At 39.1% G+C, this 23,789-nt stretch overlaps 1 protein-coding gene across 1 annotated transcript in view; it reads left to right on the top strand.

Moving 5' to 3' along the window:
• Positions 1-1,383: 1,383 nt before the first annotated feature.
• LOC110987618 (uncharacterized) overlaps positions 1,384-23,789 on the top strand; it is a 58,157-nt gene continuing 35,751 nt past the window's right edge. Inside the window, exons 1-11 of the mRNA XM_087137315.1 lie at positions 1,384-1,484; positions 6,621-6,664; positions 7,784-8,023; positions 10,301-10,584; positions 12,088-12,232; positions 15,529-15,688; positions 17,394-17,541; positions 18,084-18,216; positions 18,640-18,953; positions 22,591-22,729; positions 23,002-23,327. Coding sequence (XP_086993441.1) covers positions 6,625-6,664; positions 7,784-8,023; positions 10,301-10,584; positions 12,088-12,232; positions 15,529-15,688; positions 17,394-17,541; positions 18,084-18,216; positions 18,640-18,953; positions 22,591-22,729; positions 23,002-23,327 — 1,929 coding nt within the window. The 5' untranslated portion in view covers positions 1,384-1,484; positions 6,621-6,624. The remainder of the gene's footprint in view (positions 1,485-6,620; positions 6,665-7,783; positions 8,024-10,300; positions 10,585-12,087; positions 12,233-15,528; positions 15,689-17,393; positions 17,542-18,083; positions 18,217-18,639; positions 18,954-22,590; positions 22,730-23,001; positions 23,328-23,789) is intronic.

Below are 23,789 nucleotides of genomic sequence, written 5' to 3'. Positions count from 1 at the left end.
AAAAAAGGTAATTATAGATAACTGAAAGGGTATACCTTGCCACACGAAAACTTGAGATATGTCTGGGTGCGGAACTAGATTGTTCAGAATGCTTGTGCGAACAAAATAGTCCCTATTCACATATTGCAACGAGATGGTTCAAAACAGCCCGGCAGTTTTAAGGGTAGAGTTTGTCGAGAATTTTGGGCTGTTATTATTTATAAATGCACTATTTTTATTGTGAACAAATCTACCTTTATAGATATATATCAATAAATATTTTTTTGTTCATATTATCCACGTTCTGATATATTCAGTGTCATTGAAAATTGATTTTTCATTAAAAATATTAATATAGCGTTTCCGAAACTGTAGCATTTGGTAAAACTTTAACTCAATGAACAAGTAAAGCCTAAATATTCAACGCATAATTCATGTAGTTTTATCGCTAAAAGCGTCCAATTTTGCATGAGTCTGAAGTCAAATGTATACCAATATATTACGTAAATTTACGTACCTGTTCTCAAAGCAAAACTTTACCAAAAGCTTAATGAAAAAACTTGCACAATGCCCGTATGTACTTATAATTTTGTCTTTTTTGTGTCTGTATTAAGGAATGTAAATGGAAATTTATTCCGACTTTAATAATTTTGAAATGAAACTTTAAACAATAATCCAATCCCATTAACTTCTAACGCAATAAAAATTGTCATATAATTGACTATTGAACTTTTGACTAATAGCAAAGAAATAATTGAATATGTTGGAATGTGGAAAACTGTGAACTACTTCTTGCATAAATTATCGCTCGAAAGCGAACGCTCTTCATGTACATGCTCTTTGCAAGCAAAAGCTGAGGACAAGCATGTGATTTTTCTGAGTAGACTGTGAAATGAAAACCTGTGGATCTCAATCTCTATTCATTTTGCTTGTCTCTATTCACTCTGTTACAACGGACCAGATAGTTTACCTTTTGACATAACTCCATCAGATTAAAATGAGTTTGAACTAAAACCTTAACCTATTCAGTTTGTTTCTGTTTGTGTTAATAAGAGTGAGTCAAGCAATGTTCTACTATATATACATTCCTTTCTGACCATTTCCAAGTATTTTCCACACTTCCAATAGCAGAAATTTTATACTCTCGAAATTTACCTGGTAAAATGGTCGTCTTTTTGGACATTAAAAAGATTCCGTCTATAACTTTTCTGTTCATATGAGAGTACCTTTAAAAGGCAATATTGCAGTATCTGTACAGGTGGTTGCATATTGTCAGAATTGAGGGTTTGATGAATACCACTTATATTGATGAACTCATCATTCTAAAAGTGATGAAGGACACTCCTTATTGGGAGTCTGCAACTGGGTAAAAACCCCGCGCGACTCACGGTTCCATGTATGTACATGGTATCCATTGGTTAGGGTTTAGTATCTTGGAGCATCCAGACACAACTATGCATTGTTGAGAGACAGGAGAGTGGAAACCACAGTGCAGCAATAACAAGGTAAGACAGATCACATTATAAAGTTGTGCTTAATTCATTTTAAAAAGGCATGTGGAGTTTTGGTTTAGATAAATAAGGGTGTTGTGCGATTGCAGTTGTTCTCCATCATGCCTTTAAGTTATCCAGTGACATACATGTACATACCAATACAATATAAGAACCCTAACGACGATTTCAACATCTGACATACATGTTAAGTGTTTACAAATACCATGATGCAACGTCGTGTTTCCATGTAGGTCGCCATTTGGTGTTTCAAACTAACATATACATTTTTTAGGCTTTAAAATAAATTGGGTTTCAAAGCAAACCGCGATATTTTTAAAGATGGGCAGGGACGGGTACGTATTTTTTTTATTTTTGTAACAAAATTAAACATCAAATGGGCTATGTTCACTATGCCAAAAGTTAAGAAAGCGCTATTTTGAATTCCATTTTTTAATAAACGTACATATGCATTTTTTAACACATGCAGTGTTTTTGCGATGCCTCTTTATGTATTTTTTACATCTGAGATTTTACATTCTGCTAACCAATAGTTCTGTGAGGCAGTGACTGTACATACGCATGCTGTGCATGCAGTAGCGACGGACATCGCGTTATGACAACCATACATGTATTCATGTAACGACTCATTCATCGTCACTTGCCAAGATCAAAGGTAGATTAGAGTGAGAGGAGATTTCATTTTCGGAGCTGAATTTTCCCCCAATATGTTAAATGCAACATGTTTCTTATAAGCTAAAATAGAAAACAATGTGCACAGTATATCGTGTACCTCATGAGAATTTTGTTTTCATTTTGACTCTTTAGCTGAACTGTTTTCAATTATTTTTTTCATTGGCTATTTGACATGTAACTTGTTTCCTCTAAGCTAAAGCAGGAAACAATGTGCAAAGAATGCCATGTGCAGCTACGTCACGAGAATCTAATTGAATCTAATTGAAACTGGAGCTGAACATTTATTTTCCACATTTAATTTTTCCATGGTTGTGCTACTGTGTTTAAACAAGCTCAATCTTGCCAAGAATAGAAGCCTCTTGTTTGAGTGAGATGACTGAAACCATTGCCTCTTGTCATATTTTATGGTCTTTTATTAATTCAAAGTTGTTAATTCACACTTCTCGTAGTAGCAAGGCCATGCGCTCTGAAGTGTATGTGCATGTGCAGCACATCTAAGCAAAAAGAAGAAGAAAAAAATTAAACCGCGTCACGGCACCACTTTTGGAACAAGCCCATGACCCAAAACCGGAGTCTTTTTTTGGGGGGGGGGGTTTCCGGGGATTCACTTTTAATACTGTATGTCTGCTACTAAGCGACCTCCCGCAAAGTGAACACTTAAAATACAGAAAGTGGTATTAAGATATGGAAACCATCTCACATCAACAAATCTGCCACTATTTACGAGCAACAGATGTCAAGATGCAACCACAAGTGTTTTGCCGTGGTGTATTACAAGTAAGACAAAAAAATGCAACTACAAACAGGAGAAGGTTTAGTTTCCATGGTAACGGTATTGCATTTTACAAGGCACCCGGTTCTGTGACTTGCCGCAATGTTTACCATCCTAAGCATTACTTGCCTCTGAATACGAAAGTTACCAAGGCGTCTTTATCACTGTGGACGAATAAATTTCTTCTTAAACATGGAAATCACATTCAATAGACATCGAAGTAATGAGCAAAGGTCATTTTTCCAAAATGTGGCATTGTCAAAACATTCATATTCGCGGCATTTTCCTGCATTATATGTGTTTTGCTCTCCCTGAAGGCAAACACATCTCCGTTCCGTGGACTTTTTCATCCTTTAGATTTCATCAAACCTGAAAGAACACTTGGGCCTTTCCATAAATTAATGTAAGGGACGCAAGCCTATACGTAAGTAACGTGTAGACCTACTCTGTTGCGTGGGTCATGTTTATTCATCATAGTGGCAAAAATTCCTTGTACCATATACTGTCTACATTTCCTGACACCCCTCTGACGTCTCTCAGCTGCGTCAAGTTCATGGCTGGTACCGTTAGTTTCCAAAATAAATATAACATAGTGTCAAGCCAACCGTTTGTACTCTGGCGTATCTAGCGGGGAGATATGTTGCCTAAAGAAAATATTATAGGTTTGTTTTTAGGAATTTGACCACTAACACATCAGAAATGATACTAATGTATTCGTAAGGGGATTATTTACTGTCAAAAAGTGAACAATCATTAAAAAAAAAACATTGCCCACTCAAAACCTTGATTGGCGCATGTGTCTATGCTTTATTGCGGCTCACCCGCCAGTTTCAACAATAATAGCGTTAATTTAATTTTGCTGATTTGTAACTCGGTATTAAAACACGTGATTGAAATGTGTGAAAACTTGTCAGATTTGTCAAGTATTAAAACAAAATCTACAAAGAACGGCGATTTGTGCGAGCCAGACCTTCACAAGCATTGAAAAATTATCGGACATTATTCTAACGAGGTAGAATTTTGCCTGGGCTGATTGAGCACACAGCTGGTAAGAACGGAATCAAAGTGAGCCTAAATAGGGACTTGGTAAATGCAATTTTTTTTTTTTTTGATGTGTTTGTGAAAGGTTGTGACCCCTTTGGTACATGTTGAGAGTATTTTACTGAGCAATGACGTTTATTTGATTATTTTATTTTTTCTGAACACGAAGAAACGGTAGACATTTGCAACTCCTATCAAACTAATTGGTAAAAAACAAAAAACGAACAAACAAACAAAACAACAACAACAACAAACCCATACATTTGCCACCGTTGAGAACTATATACGCTGACATTTTTGTATGTGAACCAGTTGACTTCTGAGCACGCGCCACAATTTTTACCAGAGAAGTTGAACACATGCTAAACAGCTGAAACAAAGGGACTCATAAGAAAGAATGAAAATACTGATGCATAAATTCCTATTTTGCCTCCCTACATAATGGGCGCCAGAAATAAATTGACGAAAAAACTGCCCCCAACAGCTTTTTCGGGGACAATAACTAGCAAGAGATAGCAACAAACCGTTGCTGGGAATTGCAGATTACAGGTTATCATAAGGAAGAGTGGTAAATATCTTCCGAAAAGTAAAAAAATAGAAAATAAAAAAATTCCATTAAGGACAGAAAGTAAATTCTATTGGATTCCTGCCTTAACTGCTATACGTTGGTAGCTTCCCTTTTGATTTACATTGGCTTCCTAAGTGCTTACTTTGGCGTTATTATACAAATTTGACACAGCACGCGGCGGGAACTGTTTACATTATTATGGTATCTTTTGGAGCCGGCAACTGTTTGGACTTGTGCATTGCATTGACTCTTCAATGTTGCCACACGAATAAATTGCCTCTGCACTTATCAGCATTTCAGTGATGTCATAAACTCCTATACAGTTGTATAAAATGATAATATTATCTTCTCATTCCAACAGTCTTATTTAGTCCTTTGTTAAACGGAAAAGGTAGCAGTACATGTGCAACATTGCCTTCCGATAAAGGAACGGCATTTTGATGACGTAATCATGTTAACACCCATAAACAGCAACAGGTTTAAAGCCTTGCTCGGTGAACTTCTTTTAAGAATAATTTTGACCCGCTCTGGCAACTCTGTAGTGGCCCATATGCAGTGGCGACTACCTCCCTTGAGATATCTGTTTCTATAATGAAGTCGTTGTTGTCAGCAGGTTGGAAGAGTTGCCCGGCTGGCAGCTCCGGTGACAGAGCCAAGGACACAATATTGAAGCCTTCTGTGCTAATTGGGCTGGTATTTTTCGAAGGAATGCAATAAACCTTGCACGCAATGTTGTGCAGTCAACCATCAACTGCTGGCAGTTAATGGAGGCGCTGAAATTAGACGGCAGATTGAGGCGGATAACAAAAACATTGCTTCGGTCTACCAGGGTTTATAAAGGACCATTAGAGAACTAAAAAGCAGCCCTTTTCCATGGTAACGTCATTTACAAGGCTCCATATGCACCAGAAAAATTCCTTTCGGTGAGTGCTTTAAACACGTGCGGTGAGTACAAATGCAAAAGACATTTTTGCGTATAGAAAAATCGTAAACTAGGCGGGGTTCACCACAAAGGGATAAAAAACATTCACAGGGGACTGCAGCACGCACATAATGGCCTTTTAGTATAAAGTTGATAATAAACAGAGCTTACGTGTCTATTTGCAACAAAATATAGGGCTTTTGAATTTGCAGCTGTCGAGTTAAAAATCATCATTTATATGAAAGAAACGTAAATACTATGAAATATGAGATGATTCATTTAAAACAAAATCAGGCGATAATGTTATCATCGCGTCATTTCAATGTAATTTCTTGTCCACCAATATATCAAGTGTGAGCCCGATCGAAAGTGCATTTTTCAAGTTACAGGACCTTGAACACATTTGCTCCTTTCATATGACGTCAGGTAACCTGTGATTACGCCATCTAGAGGTCACATCGTTATACCTACAGCATATCCCCGTCTATAAACATATAAAGATCGAAGTAAATATTTCTAGTAAAAGAAAAATAATGCACCCTCAAGAAATTCACGTGACCAAGGACAACGACATCTTGAGGTCTCCTTAATTATAACGCATCCCGTTACACCTACATACCAAGCGTCAACCCAATCAAACGGACAGTTGTAGGACATTAGGATGTTGTAGGATATCTTAGAATTACACTGTGTAACAAATTCACCAAAGTAATTTTGGGGATTAACTATAGTCTTTAAAAAGGGTTTGGGGACATCACTAAAAGTTGTAAGACATTTCTAACGACAAGTACATCTTAATTGGAGTATCTGCCTCCGTAATTTTGCTCATGGATTCCCTGCTACCGACCTATATTCATAATTCTGTATGCTCAGTGTTGACCAAGAGCTCCCGGATTTGGAAACCTCATGGTTTAGCATTTGGGAACATACACTCGCATTACACTGTTATGTGGGGACCGAAAGCAATGTGAGGACAAAGAAAGGTTCCCACAACTCCGTCCTAATTCACCTTTAATAATCACCACCTTGAAAAAGACGAAGGTCTGCCCTTAAGGGCTGACTTTCCCAGTGGTGTGTGTATTAAAAGGTTTCATGTACTAATAAACACAGGTGACAAGTCTTATCTATTCGGTATTTTTTCTGTAAATGCAGGACAATGGCGGAAAAACACCTGCTACTCCTGGTGCTCATTACAGGTGGGTATAGACGTATTTCCAAATGCTTGATTTCAGTACACCTCAGAAACGCATCCTTAAGCTAAAGAGAGCTTTGTACGGGAGTCAAACACAGCAAAAAGATGCGAATACGCAATGATTGTACTCTCTTTAGTGGTTCTGACAGTGTTGCAACAAGACCACTTCGTACACCACGTAGTATACAGGTATGGATATATCCTCGATTGAACAGCATCGGACTATAAAAGATCACTTTTGCGAATTTTTCTGTTTAAATTTACGATAAAATATTCGAGGCTAGGAGAAAAGTTCGCTACAATATGATTTTTTCTATTTTCTTTAGAATCAACAAATGAAACGCCTTTTTGGCAACAATAGATTTTTGCTTATTGCTTTTATGATTAATACTGCTATTACTACGACTAAGTGATATTGTTATTTAAAGCAATATATACATGTAACTAATAAAATGCCCCCGTTTATGCGACTGAATTGTAGAGCACTGAATATCTATTAACAATTATTCACAGACTTTTTGAATGGCTTTTCTTCTATTGCCAACAAACGGAAAACCATAAACTGTTTCAATAGATGACTGCTTCACTTTTTGAAATTTAGTTTCAGCTCATTTAATTGCAAATATTTTCGTAGTCAAAGTAACTAGTTTGTACTAGGAACTGTTTTCAAATGACAGTTTTAACACTATTGTAAACTGTCATACCCTCGAAATATTTGCCTTGAATTCCTTTCAGAGTTTTTCCAGGGTCAAAGTTATAGAAAAAAATGGAAAAGTGTCTGAACAATTTGATGTCCAAAGTTGAGATCTATACTTAAGGCATACTTTTAAACACACATTGTGGATTTGGTTAGAATGATTTATTTTTTTATTGCACGACAGCCACACATTGATTTGGGGGCTACATGTGTGACAAATTACATTCTTAGCTCGTAAAATTACCCTCCACACCAAAATCATTTCCATGACTATTTTTTGTTTAGTCATGTTTACAAAAATTTACATTACATTTAATCTACACCATCATCCGAAAGTCTTTTGATATTTTCGAGTGTAATTTTTCCAAAGATAAGTAGACCAAAAGTTTTCCCAATTGAATGATTTGTTATTTTCCCTCTTATTAGTGATACCTGAATCACTAGGAGTTGCTTGTTACATCGGGAATCAATGGAAGGCTTCAACCTATGGCAATAGTTCTCTTTTCCTGACAACCTATGAGAAAGACCCATGCAATTGCTCGTCCTTCGATCTAGGCGGAGCAAATATCTGGCCAACGGGCCAAGACACGCCGCAAACTACATTTATCAAGAAGATGGTCTTCGACAGTGACACCAGTAAAGTACATGCTTTCTTGAATTGCCCAGGTATGAAGCAAAAAGCTATTTTGAGGACAAATTCAATATAATTTGCGTGGGACTCGATGAAATTTAGCTGAACACGAGGCCTCTCAAAATTATCAAAAAAAACAGGAATTACGGGTTACTTACAAAAAAAATTAACAATGTTAATTAACAAAGAATTAACAAGCGTGCCTCACTCTGAGCAACAATCACGTGATTTGTATCACAAGAGAAGGTGAAACGCAGCAGCTGACCCACACTTCCTGACTTGTTCCTAGGTTGGACCCAGACACTCGTTTTAGAGGGAGTTTCACCCACTGGGTCAGTTTGGTATTGCCACAAATTTGGCGGGAAGATACCCACTCCGGTCCACATCGCTCTCATATGTTTGTGTACAAATAGCCCCCTCATCCCCCTTGTGACAGTGTAGCAGGCCACTGTGGAGTGATTTCACTGCCCTGGATGACTGCCAGAGCCCAGGATTGCTTACTTTTTAGTGGTTCTCCACACAACGTTAACAAGTTTGGAGCAAGGCTTATTGCCCTTCTGGGATTCCTCTGAGAATATAATTGTCTGGGAAGATGGATGACCCTTGGGAATGAGTCAAGCCACGCTTGCTATTGTGGTCTTTGAGTGGCCTTAGATGGCCGGGCCGCAGCAGTGAGATTTTTTTTGAGATACCCCTTTGAATTGTTTTGTGGCTAAATATTGATGAAAGGAAGTCATAGAAACAGAAAAAATAATACTATGTATAGTGCCTAATTACGTAATTAACAGTTTGACTCAGAATGAGTCACGCTTCCACTTCTGCCCCCATAATGCAACATGGCTCACTTTCCTGAGGGTTTTAACGATACCATACGACAATTTTCATTGATTTTACGTTGCAAATCTTTAAATTGTTAAAATACTCAATAACCACTTGGCATTCTATGATATACATGTGTGTCAAAGAAACACATGCACTCCAATGTCCAAGCCAGCCAAATGTTCAGCCAAGTCCTATTCAACAATGTTTCAAATACCAGTTTCTTCTCCACACCGTTATCCTAACAAAAACATCTGCCCCACATAATGTGTGGGTACTACTTGAGTAAATTGTTCGGGTTCGGCAACTTCGCCTGTCAATACCATGAAGCAAATGGAAGTTGCGATATTAAACGCAGCTTGTGTGTGAAGTGAATAAGATTAATGGATTACTTTGTTGTAATAACTTTTGTTACTCCGAATACATACAGAAATTTGACATATTCCTCAAAATTATTGCTTTATTGACTGTCGGATGAGAAAACCACAAAAGATTCTCTGGAAAAATGAAAATGTATGACTGAACTAAGCAGGTCAACGCTTTCAGGCTAGGCAAAGCAATGAAACCTGCTCTTATCTGAGTTACTAGCAACAGATGTTCTCGAGGCTTTTTAGACACTTTAATAAACGTTTCCTGCTTTAGATTTTAGGTTTTGACATTGCTGCTCGCAGTCATGAAGTGAATTACCTGCAATGAAACCCCTCGTGTCTATGGTGTACTATTTACGGCACATTTTCGCCTCCGGAGCGACGCAACTACACAACGCGACAGCACGACAGCTCCCTTGCATCGTGACGTCGCGTCGTGTCGTCGCTCTTTCGCCATGACATCTGTACACACACGTGCTTTTTGGTAGACTCAAGCACTATAGACCCACATGGTAACTTATACGCGGTATTTGGGTTGTATTAAACTGTGACTTTTCAAAAGCAATCTCTAATCTTCAGCTTGAAGATGGTGTTGACACAAACAACTCAACTACCAGATCAAAGATAGTAAGATGTCTGTTGAGCGGTAGAGTCTTTCCCAAGTGGGACCACACTCTCCAAATCTGAGGCAACCTTTGGACCTCAAAGTGTTAGAAATCGTTGGAAAATTTAAACTTTTGACCTTTGAAGAGATTGAGAAAAGTTTGAGGTATGGTTGGGTTTTTTTCAAGTAAAACCAAATAGCCTGTGCTAACGCATAATGATGTTTTTTAATGTAAAGAGAAATCAAATCAATGAAGCCAACGGAACGCTCTATTAAGTGACCACTAAAGTAATTGGCATAACTTTGGAAGAGTTCAAAACCTACCTATCCAGTTTGAGAAGAACGTGGAACACCGAAATCTAATACAAACCACAGGAACTACGGCAGTGCAGCCTAGTTTGCACCCATTTGGCTTCCTGAACATAAAATACGAATGGTCATTTTATGAGTATGGCTAGGAGCTTTTCTCTGTTCAACTGCCTGTAAGCAACTGATGAGATTCCATCAATGTTTTACTGCAGAGCGTTGTGATAAGCCACTTGGAATTGGAAAAGGCTACATTCCAGATTCGAGCATTGCTGTATATGGGAATAAAGAAGTACACTTCACACGAGTCAACCAACGCATACAGCTATGCCCGACTACCCATAGCATTAACATCCAATTAGATCTCGGCAGATCAGAGCATATGTCTGGGATCATGATGCAGTTCGAGTCAACGGAGCGTATTCTTCTACCTTTGACAATGGTTTACATGATGGTTTCGTTTTCAAACCACGCAGACGTGCATGAAATGCATTTCAATGTAAGTTACAAATGCCTAACTTTTTTTATTTTCCTTTATACTCCAAAGCTTGTCCTGGCAACGCAATCTCGCAAACATAAAAATACCTGAGCAATGGAAAATATTCCGTATACTGTTATTAGGTCATCTGTTACCTGTATAAAGTGTTTTACACTCTTATACTGCCTAATAATTTGACATTGAACCCCTGAGACATGTTATCAAAGGTCCATTTCAAAATTGAACTATTTTTTTTATTCTTCCCAGGACATTCTTATTCTCATTACCTTTTAAAGGCAAATCCTGAAAAAAATGCATCGGCAATTCTTAGCGACGGTCACTAGAACACCATGTGGAATGGGTCACTTCTAGACGTGTTGTGCTTCCTTTTAAAATTGCGTTTCAAAATCGACTTGCCTTTTAAAAATTCCTCCCACGACACTTACAGTTATTGCCGTTATGTGTCGCTGAAAGTTTAAACTTAACCTTTTCAGGGCAACTACTGAGAAGAAAGAGCGCAGTTTACGGGAACAGCCTGTGGAATCGATCTCTTTTGAAGGTATTGTGGTTCTGAGAGGAACTGGTCATTGGGAAGTACATGTTTCGACGAAAATACGTAGAGTTCCCACTCCCCAGTTCTTCTTAGAACTAACATACTTTTGAAAGGGATCGATTCCAGGGAGTCACTAGCAAATTTCTACTTTATCAACTAAATGGAATTCTAATGGAGAAACTTTATGGTCTGCTTTTTACAGGCAAATGAATATTTAACACCAGCGTGTTTTTTCTGTGAAGAAACAACCCTGCATGTTTTCTTCCGTAGACTGCGTTACATTACTTATAAGAAGGGCCTGTATATTATGTTTCATACCATCGTAGGCCTAAACTTTTTTCCCGACCTTTTTTATTCCGAGCGAACCTCCTATTAAACATCTCATAAATTGGGCAAGTCCCTGTTTAGGCGTCGTTCACAATAATATCTGTCAAACCTTTTAATGCAATCTTACCGTTTTCCAAATTTCATTCCATATGGAACCCTGACCCCCACCAAGTTCAAAGTTTGCAAATTTTCTGCTGAATCTCGTTGTGCCCGACTTTTCCCAGGGCCGTAGGCGTCAAATACAGGCAAATGCTTGGAGGAGCCTACTTCAGGGTTTTCCCGACAACAGCTCGAGTCCATCCAGGAATAACAGACAATGCCAACGCTAATAGGTTTATACGAGACAACCCGCTTATCCTTTTTTAACTTTAACAATAAAAAGAAACGAAATGGTTCGTTTTAAAAATGTTATTCTCGATAATTTAGGACCACTTCTAAAACATTGTTTCGACCATAAGGTCTTACTAAAAGTCGCTTGTGAGTTCATTCCTTTTATATTTTTCGATATTTTGACCTGTCGATACGTCTTCGGACAGTGCAGAATCTATTTTTAACTTTGAGCAACAATGTGACATACCACGGTGTACCACTGATTTCTGGTATGTGACAGTCATGAGTCATTCGTTACTTTGGTTGTTTTCCAGCTTTCACTTGAGACAAAGGCATCTCTGTATGGTTACTCCCTCGAGAAGCTGTTTGAAGAAGTTATTGTGGCACGCTGTTTGGAAATTTCCTGGTTTAGCGAAGAGCTCCTGCCTTGTTTCCAGTTCGAGCTGTTGGGCTGCAGAGGTAGTATACTGCTATCGAATAGACGTACCTACGTGTTGCAATCAAAATCTATCAACGGTCACAGTGATTCGTGGATTATAAGTCATGCGATTAATCAGTCACTTTGTGACTGCATATAAATCACCTCCAGACTTGCCCAGATTCAGTAACGAGGTCGTTATAGTGTTTAGTGGCAGTTATGACCTTGAAAATTAATTCCCATTATATGCTGATTATGAAGAGCCCTGTACCCTTCCTTTAAATAAACGACACGCTTAATCCACCAAGATCACAGTGGTGACCTATGATTAGTGAGATTATTACTGCATACAGTCGTGCCCAAAAGTTTAAATACGCATTAGCAGAACAAAGTTATTTTCCTTTTATACCCCTGCAATTGACAATAACCATCATTCTTTTCATTCCTACCACATTTACAACTATTTTCCTTCATTTCAACAATAATTCCGCAAATGTTTCATTTGGGGTGACCTTATTCACTATTTTCATTTGATGTGACGAAATTCGAGGGGCAAAATTTTACATACATCAAATTGACGTGCAGCATGATTGGCTTTAAATAAGGTCTGGAATATTCCTCAAATGTCCTCTTACTTGTATTTTGTCTTTCACTCGTACTGTTTTGAATGGTTATGTAATACGTCATGTACTTCTTCCAGAGCTCTATAAAAGGGCTTGGGTTTCCTAGTCAAGCTCTTCTTTGACTTAAACCACCATGGGAAAGGCAAGGAGTACTCTGAGGACAGAGTCAGGGACATCACTGGGGCCATATCGAGGCAACTAAGATTATCACAGTCATTACTTCAGGCCATTGTAAAAGAAGTACAAGGACCTAGGAACAACAAAGACTTCCAAGATCAGGACGGAAATCCAAGTTATAAACCAAGAGATAAGACAGCCTTGCGGACCAACCCAAAGACGAAACACCTGTGCTGTGAATTAGAGACATCTCGGGGTAAGGTATCACTGTTCACTGTCCAGAGGGTTCTTCATCGAAATGGTCTAAGAGGCTCTAGAGCAAGAAGGAAGTCGCTTCTTAAAAAACGCTACTACCAGGCCAGACTGAAGTACACAAGAGAGCACAGAAACAAAGATGGCAGCTTCAGGAGGAGTGTCTTTTGGTCTGATGAAACCAAGATGGACCTTTCTTGCCACAATGACCAACAATATGTTTGGCGGGAGAAGGGAGAGACCTTTAATCCGAAGAACACCACACCCACAGGGAAGAATGGTGGTGGCAGTATTATGCTTTGGGATGTTTCGCTGCTAGTGGTCCAGGAACACCGCATAAGATAGATGGCATCATGAAAAAAGAGGCGCTACTTGGAAATTATCCAAAGAAACCTCAAGCAGTCTGCTCGCAAGCTGAACCTTGGACGTCCATGGACCTTCCAGGCTAACAATGATCCTAAGAACACTTCCAAGTTGGTTACTGGATGGCTTCAAAAGAACAAAGTGAATGTTTTGGAATGCCCGGCCCAAAGTCCGGACTGAAATCCGATATATAGAGAATTTGTTTAAAAAAAAAAGAGTGGGTAAAAGGAAACCGACCAATTTGCCTGAACTGTACCTATGCTGGCCAAGACGAATGGGCTAAAATCCCTACAGATTATTGTAATAAGAAGTTGCTTAAAGCAATGCAACAAAGTATTAAGTCAACGCAGTCCTTGATGTATATAAACTTGTGACGTTGTGTTTTTATTACATTACATACACAATGGGAATATATCCTCCACATTGAAACATTTGCAGAATACTTTGTTGAAATGGAGAATGGCCGTAACTGTAATAGGATGAAAGGAACGATGATTATTATAAATGGAAAATACATGTGTTCTGCTAAGGTGTATGTGAGCATTTGGGCACGACTGTAAATTTTATGTAGTCATCAAACTGGCAAATAAATTGGCATAAATTTGCATCATGTTCGGCATTCTTCGCTAAACATTCTAATAATTCGGTTAGCTGCAAGTGCCTCGGATTTCGAGTTGTCTTCACTTATTATACTCAAACTCAAAATCCACGTGGTTTGATCGCTCGAAGCTGCGATGAAAGTGGCCGGCGAAGCATGAGCGACGCATGCTGCTGATCAGCTCACTCGCATTGACCTAATAAACCCGTGGAGCTGAATGGCCAATGAATTTGACGGGCTGCCCCCCGCAATGATTAGAAATCTCTGGATCTTCGTTCTGGCTCATTGCTCCACCCCATTTCGCCTAGACGCTACTATTACACGACAGGCGCCCTTTGAATTTCAACACACAATCTACACTCGGCACAAACATGTTTTCTTTTTTTTCTAGTGCATAATGAATTTTTTCGCTAAGGTCGATAAAATGTCTTATTTTACTCACGGTAACCGGGTGAAGAAAAGGTTAGTCAACTTTGTATACAGGAATGAAAATCCTTGGCGAAGTTAAAATCGACCAAGTCGCAAAATGCAAGCGTATTGGTTAACAGCTGTGTGTAGTCGATTGAAGTGGGATAGCACTATTAATAATCATGCCAAAAGCAATGACATGAGCCTATTTGAAGCGTGGCTGAAATAACAGGCCGCTGCTTAATTGGGCAAAACCCCTGTGTTGGCTAAAAATATACCACTTCAAATAGTGCCCTCCCATTGTGTTCGCCAGTTGGATACAACGAACGTTCATTGTAAAAACCAACGATCATTAAAGACGCGTCTTTTTAACTGTAAACATGTAACCGTTTAAAAGTAAACACAATTTTGGGGAAAAGGGTGTTGCGGTGTCCAGAAATTGTTAGCACCTGATAAAATGTTTTTGTGTCTTATTAACACCCAAATGTGTCATTGCGTTTAAAATTTATTAACATATCAATAAGTATTTGTTAAAAAATAATGAAACACTACAACGTGTTAGCGTTGGATTATGATCACAATATAAAGTGCTACCAGGAAGGCGTTGAAAAGGCGATAAAACATTATCACGTGCTTCTGCAGTGTTTGCACCGGGTATCGAGGTTTTCGTAGTAATTAAACTCGTGTATGTGTGTGAGTTTGTTTCTGCATTCAATTGGGGACCCTGAACAATAGAGGACAATAAGGTCCCCGATTGACAGAGGGTCCCTGATTGACAACTGTATACAAAACATATGGGTGGTCTTCTAAAAAAGTTGAAGTACAAACAAAAGAGGAACAGTAGGGGGTCCCCAGTTGCAGGCAAATACACACTTGTGTGTGTTTTTGTAACTGCCAAACAAAATATGATAACATTCAAATATACCCAATATTTCAATTGATTTCATCAAGTCAATGAATTTTTTTTTTCAAATAGAACTTTGCCAGTCTTCTTTGGGATTGATGGATGGATTTATCCCTGATGCAAACATCCACATCCGTTCCCCCTTCGGCGTGTTTTTCGGACCAGAGAAAGCTAGGCCCATTCCAAAAGGAGCGTACGACAGTGGTCAGGGGTGGTGTGTTGGAGAACAAGAGTAAGATAACACAGCATAGTATTTTCATTATTATTATTACTGGTTTATTTCCATCCCGTTTAGTAGCAGTAGCCTAAATTGCACGGTGGATTACAATAACGTCATTTAAGTACGTTGGTAAAAGTCATTTGAATAATGAATAATATAAAAACTATGAATCACATTGAAACAGAAGACGACTATGATAATAACCACAATTGAACCATCATCAGATCAAAATCACTTTTTACTCTCAGATTTAACCTAACTTTTGATCCAAAATTCTTGAAAGGGTACTGATGGTTTTTGAATCTGTTAGTGGAGCTAGTTTGTTCTTTACTATAGTACGGTGAGATCTAAGGGACATGTTATGAGTCCTTATAGACTCTGGAAACCGGTGATTAAAATTGCCTGACCTGTACGTTTTCACAGAAAACAAACACAAACTAGTTCGTCTATCAAAGAGCGGCTGAATTCCCAATAATGTCATTGCTTTATGGTAACTCAAATACTTGCCCTCAAGATTTATTTTTTATGCGTTTTATGCGTTTTTTATGCGGTCTCCCGAGGTTGGAAAGAAACAATGCCTCTTCTTTTAAGTTTGGCACTCATGTCAACCTATACTAATACAGAATTAACGTTATGTACTCATTTTTGCGTGCGCATGGACATTTGTAGTATTACGTCATAGATTTAAGCAACTTCGCCAACCGGAGGTAGTAATGCGCATTCACCTGTCTTATTTGTGTCTTTCATCGAAAAGGTCCAATGAGGACGTTGCAAAATAAAGGGTGCATTCCATCAAATGGTGGTAATTCTGCGCGCGAGCTCGTTAAATTTTGTGATCCCACGGGGTTTTACGATAAGACATGCCATAATCAGGAGGGACCATAGAAATATTTCTGCAAATCCCAAATTTGGGACTGATAAATTCCAGTTCGGGGTATTTCTTTAAAAAAGCCCCGAAGTGCGGGCCTATTTTGGATAGAGGCGGGCCACTACATACAGAGCTAAACGCATAGTTTTACTGCTATTTTTAGGGATATCTTCCGGAAAAGGCGAATACAAAAAAAAAATTTTCATGACTTACCCCCATAACACTGAAACAAAAAGGGATCTTCTGACCATAATCTTGAATTTCTAGTGAAAAACGGAGGCAAACCTCTTCACGAGAGTCAACAGGCGGCGCTATTTCGGTCTGATTTTGCACTGTTTTTCTATGGGCGCGTATTTTGCTGTAGTGCAACCTAAAAGCTTCATGCCCGCAAAATACTACGGAATGAACCGCTTAAGCGAGTGCACGTTAGCATGGCAGCGTTATCGAACACGTCACCTTGTTCTGGGGCAAGATTTGCGTAACGGAGATGGTAAGGCTTGTCACCTCTATCTTTACTATTATGATCTCTATGGGTAAAAGGACCGGTAGTTTTGTCGCCACTAAACGTCTCAAAGTCTCCAATTCTTGCGCATACTTTACGTAGATTATTAATAGGTTACTTGCGCGCGTACAACGCATTGCAGGGACGAATACGCAACGCACATAACACGCACAGAAAACGTGCACATGGAATGGTGCCTTTTGAAGGGGACTGGTTTGTAGAGCTGAGGATAAATTAATACTGAGGGAAGCCGTGCATTAACGATTGAAAACTATCCGGCTCAAAAATAATATATAAGGCTTCCCAGTCATTCATAATGAAAGTCAAAACATTTTAATAATTTCCAGGCCGAACTCGGAATGCTGGATTCAAGTTGACCTGATAAACGCAACCTTTGTATCAGGTGTCAGAGTGGAGAGCATGACAGATTGGCCTATCCTCGACGGCTTGCACGTAGGCTACAGTGAGGAGGAAAACAACTGGAACATAATTCATGTATGGAAAGGAAGTAACACCTCGAATATGCTTGTGTCTGTTCCTATTTAAGAATTGCAAGTTGAATTCGAAAATGAAAATTAACTTTTACGGATGAACTTCGAGAAAGAATGTGATGTCGTTTCAGTTGCTTATTAATAAATAGGCCTTGACACGTGACGCACATTGAAGGCGTTCAGAGGAGCCCTTTCTCACCTCTGAGTGTTCCGTCAAAGAAGGAAATTGTTACCCATGACAATTTGCTGTCTTCGGCCGTTTTCTAGTACTCGACTTCGTCTCCGTCTCGGGCTTTGTGTAGGAAATCATATCCCCGATTGTGAGCCTGAGGCGTTTAACTTAAATTGAAGTACTGTAATATTTGGCTCTTTGCATCTTACTTGATGTTTTGTGACACCACCAGACTTACTATTGCGCTTACAACCTCAAGTCAGGAAGTAAAAAAGCAGTTGAAGCCTGAGACGGAGCCCAAGTCGAGTTTTGGAAAACGGCCTTTGTAAAGGAAGGTAATACTTAACAGGCTTTTTTGTTATTTCATATTGCAGTCTGGAAATCTCCTTCGTAAAAATAACACAGAGTATTTCTCGTCGCCAGTTGTAGCCAGATACGTCCGAATATTTATCGACAAGATGCAGAACAAAGACGCATGCTTGCGTTTCGAGATCGTGGGGTGTCAAGGTAGTATATTACACACTGAATTCTTATATATCTGAAAGGTTTCAAAATTATACAAATCGACATATTTGTTTTAACGCTACAAATATTACGCCAACAATGAAAATTAATATGAGATCTGAAATTGAATCTAAATGTTTGAACTTAATTGCTTCCTTTATTGGAAATGGTAAGCTGTAAGTCGAAGGTTAATTCACACTCAATGCGCTGGTGTATTAACGCCTAGTTTTGTTGGTAGTTTAAGAGAACTACCATGATGTTTGTCCGCCGTGAAAGGAATGGGGAAGCACAGCGATATCATTGACAGCATCTCACCCACGCAGTAGGCTGAGTGAACAATGAAGTCTTTCAATGAAGTCCAGCCACGCACATCCCTTGTAACAGTTTGAACTTGTCTTGAAACCATCCTCGTCCTCCTTTCTTCAGGTTGCCGTGCTCCTCTTGGTATGGCAGACGGCTCAGTCCCAGACTCTGCCATTACGGCCTCAACCGTACAAAGTGTCGATTTTCAACCCCACTTTGGAAGGCTTTACAACTCCAATTTGACAACAACGAGCGGTTTTGCAGTGTGGTGTGCCAGCAGTGCCGACCAGTATCCGTGGATCAGCGTTGATTTGAGCCGAGCTCTATTCATTTCGGGTGTGATAACTCAAGGTGCACAGTGCTGCCAGTACTGGGTTCAGACCTTCAAGGTTAAATACAAACGAGAAGATAATGAAGCTTTTGAGTCTGTTGGCAAGGTATGTTTGACTCCGCAGAAATGAAAATGCTATGTGTTTGAACCGACAACGTGTTTCTGTTGGTCACCAGGTAAACAATTCGCTTAAAAATTCGTCACCGCCACCACGAAGTGTCGCTAATATGGATTTTGAGGAAAAATAGGTTTTTGAGATAACCGCTAGAGAAGTTCTTCCTTTAAAAAACTACCAAAATTGTATTTTGTGACATCTTCTTGTAACGAAAATCCCTTAAATGATTGTCTGATGTCTAATCGTTCACTTAACCAGAGTAATTAATATAAAAAGGGGTTAATTAGCCCAAATTAATTAGCAAAGGTTAGCATCACTTCGTAAGAACAATGTATAATAATCACATGGAAGGTGATCGTGTCTTTACGCGCGCAAAACTGGGAATGTAACAAAGCTAACGTTACTTTGTGAAAACGAAAATCCGGTTGACCTACTTTTCAGCCGTTTCCTTGCAACTTGCAATACGTTTTGTACATGTTCAAAACACGTTAAGCATTGCGTCTCTTCGTGAAAACGCATTAAGATTTTTGACCGTGACAACATTAATGTAACTATGACATCAATGGTGTTTTGTTTGTGGGAGCATGTAAAAATGTTAAAAAATCAGTCCCTTTCTATTGTGTGCTGGGAGTTATTCCCTATTGTGCTCGCGGTTCAGCAGGGCTGTCCAGTTGCATAATAAACCCGTGATATTTTGGTGTGACAATCAGGCTGTAGTTAGTGTCATCAACAGAGAAACGTCTAAATGTCACCTAATGATGCGTTTGGTGCGCCGCCTCGTGGTGACATGTCTCACATATAATATCCAGTTTCGATCTCAGCATGTTCCAGGCCTGGATAATGGCATTGCTGATGCTCTTTCACGTTTTCAGATGACCAGATTTCGTCATCTCGCACCCGCTGCAGACCGCGATATGACCCTCTTGCCCACCAACCTGTGTAGTGTCTTCAGTTAGAGGTCCAGAGTCTTTTGCAGGACGCAGTGGCCTCCCACACGAACCTACCTTATCAGAGGGCTTTGCATCTTTTTCAGTGGTTTAGTCAAAGCCATGGTTTCGGTGAACTACTCCTCCCTGTTTCAGATTGTTCGATTTATTGCATTTTTGATGGTATCTGGTTATGCCCCATGCGACGAATACCTGATACATATCGGGTGTTTCCTCCAATTTGCAGTTAATGAGTTTCCTAATTTCAATCCCAGCCGCGCAGAGCCGCCACAACAGGATGTGCCCCGTCCGGGCAACTTTGTCTTATTTTGCCTGTTCCACATCCCTTATGGCCTGTTTTTGTCACATTTCAATGGGAGTCCTGTTACACGTTACCAGTCCCCTGAGTTCATAGGGCTTTACGAAGCCAGATTTACCTCTCATTCTTTTCGCATAGGCACGGCCACGTCTGCGGCTATGGCGGGTGTGTCTGAGGATGATGTTAAGTTTTGGGGCGATGAAAGTCTGGGGCTTTACGTCGGTACATTCGAGTTCCCCCAGCTATTTCCCATTGAATGCTCCATGTTGTCTTAGCTTAAGTACTTTGCTCGTGTGTTGTTCGATTTTCTTTTTCATTTTTTTTTGAGAATTACCCCCAGCAAGCCGACTGTGTTGGTCATTGGAGACGGCTCTGTGTGCTGGTGTGCCCGGGTGGCGGGGTCATAGCTTGTCTCAGGACAGAGAGTATTTCCTTTTCCCGCAGGACTGTAGCTATCAGCAGCTATCAAATTCAAAACTGAAATAAAAATCAATCAAATTGAGTGTCAGCCTTTTTAGACTAAGTGAAAAATCCCCCTAAAATATTTTGTTGTACATTTGGGGTTAAAACGTATTTATTTTCCTAGTTGATGGACTATCATTATTTTGTTGGTCAAAGTAAAGCTTCCATGACTATGTGTTTCTGCGTGGTCCTCTGTTGGAAAATATAATATTCCTCACACATTTTGTTTACATCTGCTTTTATCTTACGCCGTGTTTAATTATCTTATTCTTAGATTTCGGATACATTTTTGGTTTTGGTCTCTGAAGCCAAATTGTATGACTTTTGATACCGACGACGTGATTTGAATGAATTTGAAAGTTTAACTAAGAGTACAAAGTTCACCACCGGCGTTTGCCCTGCACTATGTATACGACAAGGCATGGTGAAAACTTAGCTGGTATTCTGGCTTCATGTTCCCACAGTAGCACACCAGACAGTAGCCTGGGTACCAGTTTCAGGGCTTCGTTAGACTTGTAATTGCCGCACCCCTGTCACCATGCATAGAAGTAGTGCTGCAGTAAATCAGTAATAAAAAATCATAGATTTTTAAAAAGCAGATCACATTTTCGAAGTTTCACATTCTCGTAGCTTCTGACAATTAAATAAAATCGCAACAAAAGAAAAGGAAGATGACAAAAATTAAATTTCTAAAAAGATTTTAATACTAAAATTATCCGTCAAGATTTTTAAACTTGGGATTGCATTAATTTCAAATTGTGATAAATCATTATTAATTACATTATTTTTGTATGTCAATATTTTATACGCCATGCAGCCATGAATGCAGCCATGTCGGACGACAGTATGGGGTGCCTTTTATCATTTTGATGTTTATTTTTCCTGTGAATCACAATAAAACATAATTATGTGTCTCAATTCAAGGAAACTGCTACTCTGAAAAACTTTCACCGTAAAGACGCACCTCTAATGTTGTAATACTTACCCGTCCTAATAAAAACAATTAAAAGGGAGAGAGAAACGTAACAACCAGGGCGGCCTTTGGTGTTACTTCGTGAGTTCCTCTAGAGGAAGGAAGAATCATTGGTAATGTGTCTAAAAAGCGTTTGATAGATGTCAAATCCACATTCTAATTATCACATGAATTCTTAGCTTACAGGAGACATTTTGAGAGAGTACACAATCTTTCAACAACGATTTTGTATTAATTACTATCAGCATTTTTGCCAAATCGCCGTAGTCATTTTTTAAGATTCCAACATAACATGAAAATTGGAAGCATCTTATATACCAGAGTTTTAACGAGGGACTGGTGTTTGTGATTCAAGTCGAGTCATTGCAAAGCTGTGACTCGAGTCATTTGGAGTCGAGTGGAGTCATTCGGCGAAAAAATCAAAATTAGTCAAGTCTAGTCAAGTATGTTGCTCAAGCCATTTAGAGTCATTATAACTCTGCAGTATGCATATTTCTATAAAACGTGATAAATGAAAACAAGCGAGAAAGTCATTTTTGGAATTTTATATTTACCTCTGGGTTATTACATGCGGTCCCACCACATATTACTTTGATGATAATATGTGAATATCCTTAACCGGCACTGTAATCACTGGAAATATTGCTACGAAATTGCTGGAAATATTGCTGAGTCTTATAAACTTTCAAGCGAGTAGGGTCTTTGAGGAGGGAATCGAGTCTAGTGAAGTCATTTGCTTGAAACCTGTGTTGAGTCGCCAAAATTGTAATTCGAGTCGGACTCCTGTCGAGTTATCATAGACTGGAGCTATTATAACTCCGTCTACAACATGCATATCTCTTGATATAGGACGATTACCGGTATAATCTGATTTTAAGAACTGATGAAGTATTTTAGACAAAAAGAGAGGAAGTACTGATTTGTCTTCGATGTATTCAATTATTTCAGAGCTTTGTCGCGAACACCGATCAGAACACACCCGTAGAGAATTTCTTTGAACAGCCAATAATAGGACGCCAGGTGCGGATTGTAGCTCTCACATGGCATGCAAGACCTTGTCTTCGCTTTGAACTTCTTGGATGTAAAGGTTTGTGATTTTCCGTTTCTAATTATCAACAGAAGGGAATATAAAATTCGAATCAAACAATATTTACATCCAAAGATTAACTGATTGTAATCAATGCACTGTTATGCAATTTAATCTAAAGAGTTCCTTATTTTACATTGCTTAACAACCCATTAAAACCTCAACTAAAAACAAACAAATTGAATTAATCACTTGTCCATAAGATGGACGGGATTAGCTATTAAATCATTTCTCATGTTGTTGTTTTATTACCTTCACTTCCTGACCTTCAGAATGCAAGGACACGTTAGGAATGGAGGACGGAACCATCGAAGATGAACGTATCACGGCGTCGAGCAGCAAGACTCTTTATGTGAATCCAATAGACAGTCTGAGACCAGGCCGGCCCTTGCCAGACCTGTGGATCTTAGAAACTATTGACGAAGCTTTACCCTACTTCACTAGGAACCAAATCATTATTGATCTAAGTCGACCAACGGTTGTATCTGGCATGACGTTATACGCTTCGTCAACAAGCATCCATTCGTCATTTATGTTGGCGTATGCAGTCGATCCATTGCATTATACTTACTACCTGGATCATAACAACCAAACAGTGGTAAGCGTTTTAACCTGTTAGGTATTTTTATTTCTTATTTTTTCATCGTTACTATGTGGTTTAATTTCACCAAACATTCTGTATGATGTCACTTTTAAAGAAAGTGAGTAGCATTATTAATTCTATTAGTCATCACACGGACGCAAGTGGGAGGCAGATTAATGTAGTGCGTCTGTGTTCCGTGTAGGCCTACTACGAGATAGTCCACTTCCTGGACTGCGTTCATGCTGTGCGCGTGTTCGTAGCCTGCTCACAATGGTAGTGTATTATCCACCGATAGAAGACGGCCACACACACTGATCTCTTTACACTGGATAGGCAGCTCAGCAGTGACTTCCTACGTGTAAATTGAAGTGACCGCGCGGCCATCTTCGGATTTTCAATAAAATGACCTCCCAAATTCAGTCCATTCACTAAGTGCATTCATACACGGCGCTAAAAGCCGGTGACTTGGAAAATGGC

The sequence above is a fragment of the Acanthaster planci genome, linkage group LG05, assembly GCF_054643075.1.
Source record: "Acanthaster planci isolate LZ-2023a linkage group LG05, COTS_SCS, whole genome shotgun sequence".
NCBI classification, from domain to species: Eukaryota; Metazoa; Echinodermata; class Asteroidea; order Valvatida; family Acanthasteridae; genus Acanthaster; species Acanthaster planci.
This window is presented reverse-complemented; position numbering and strand designations above follow the sequence as displayed.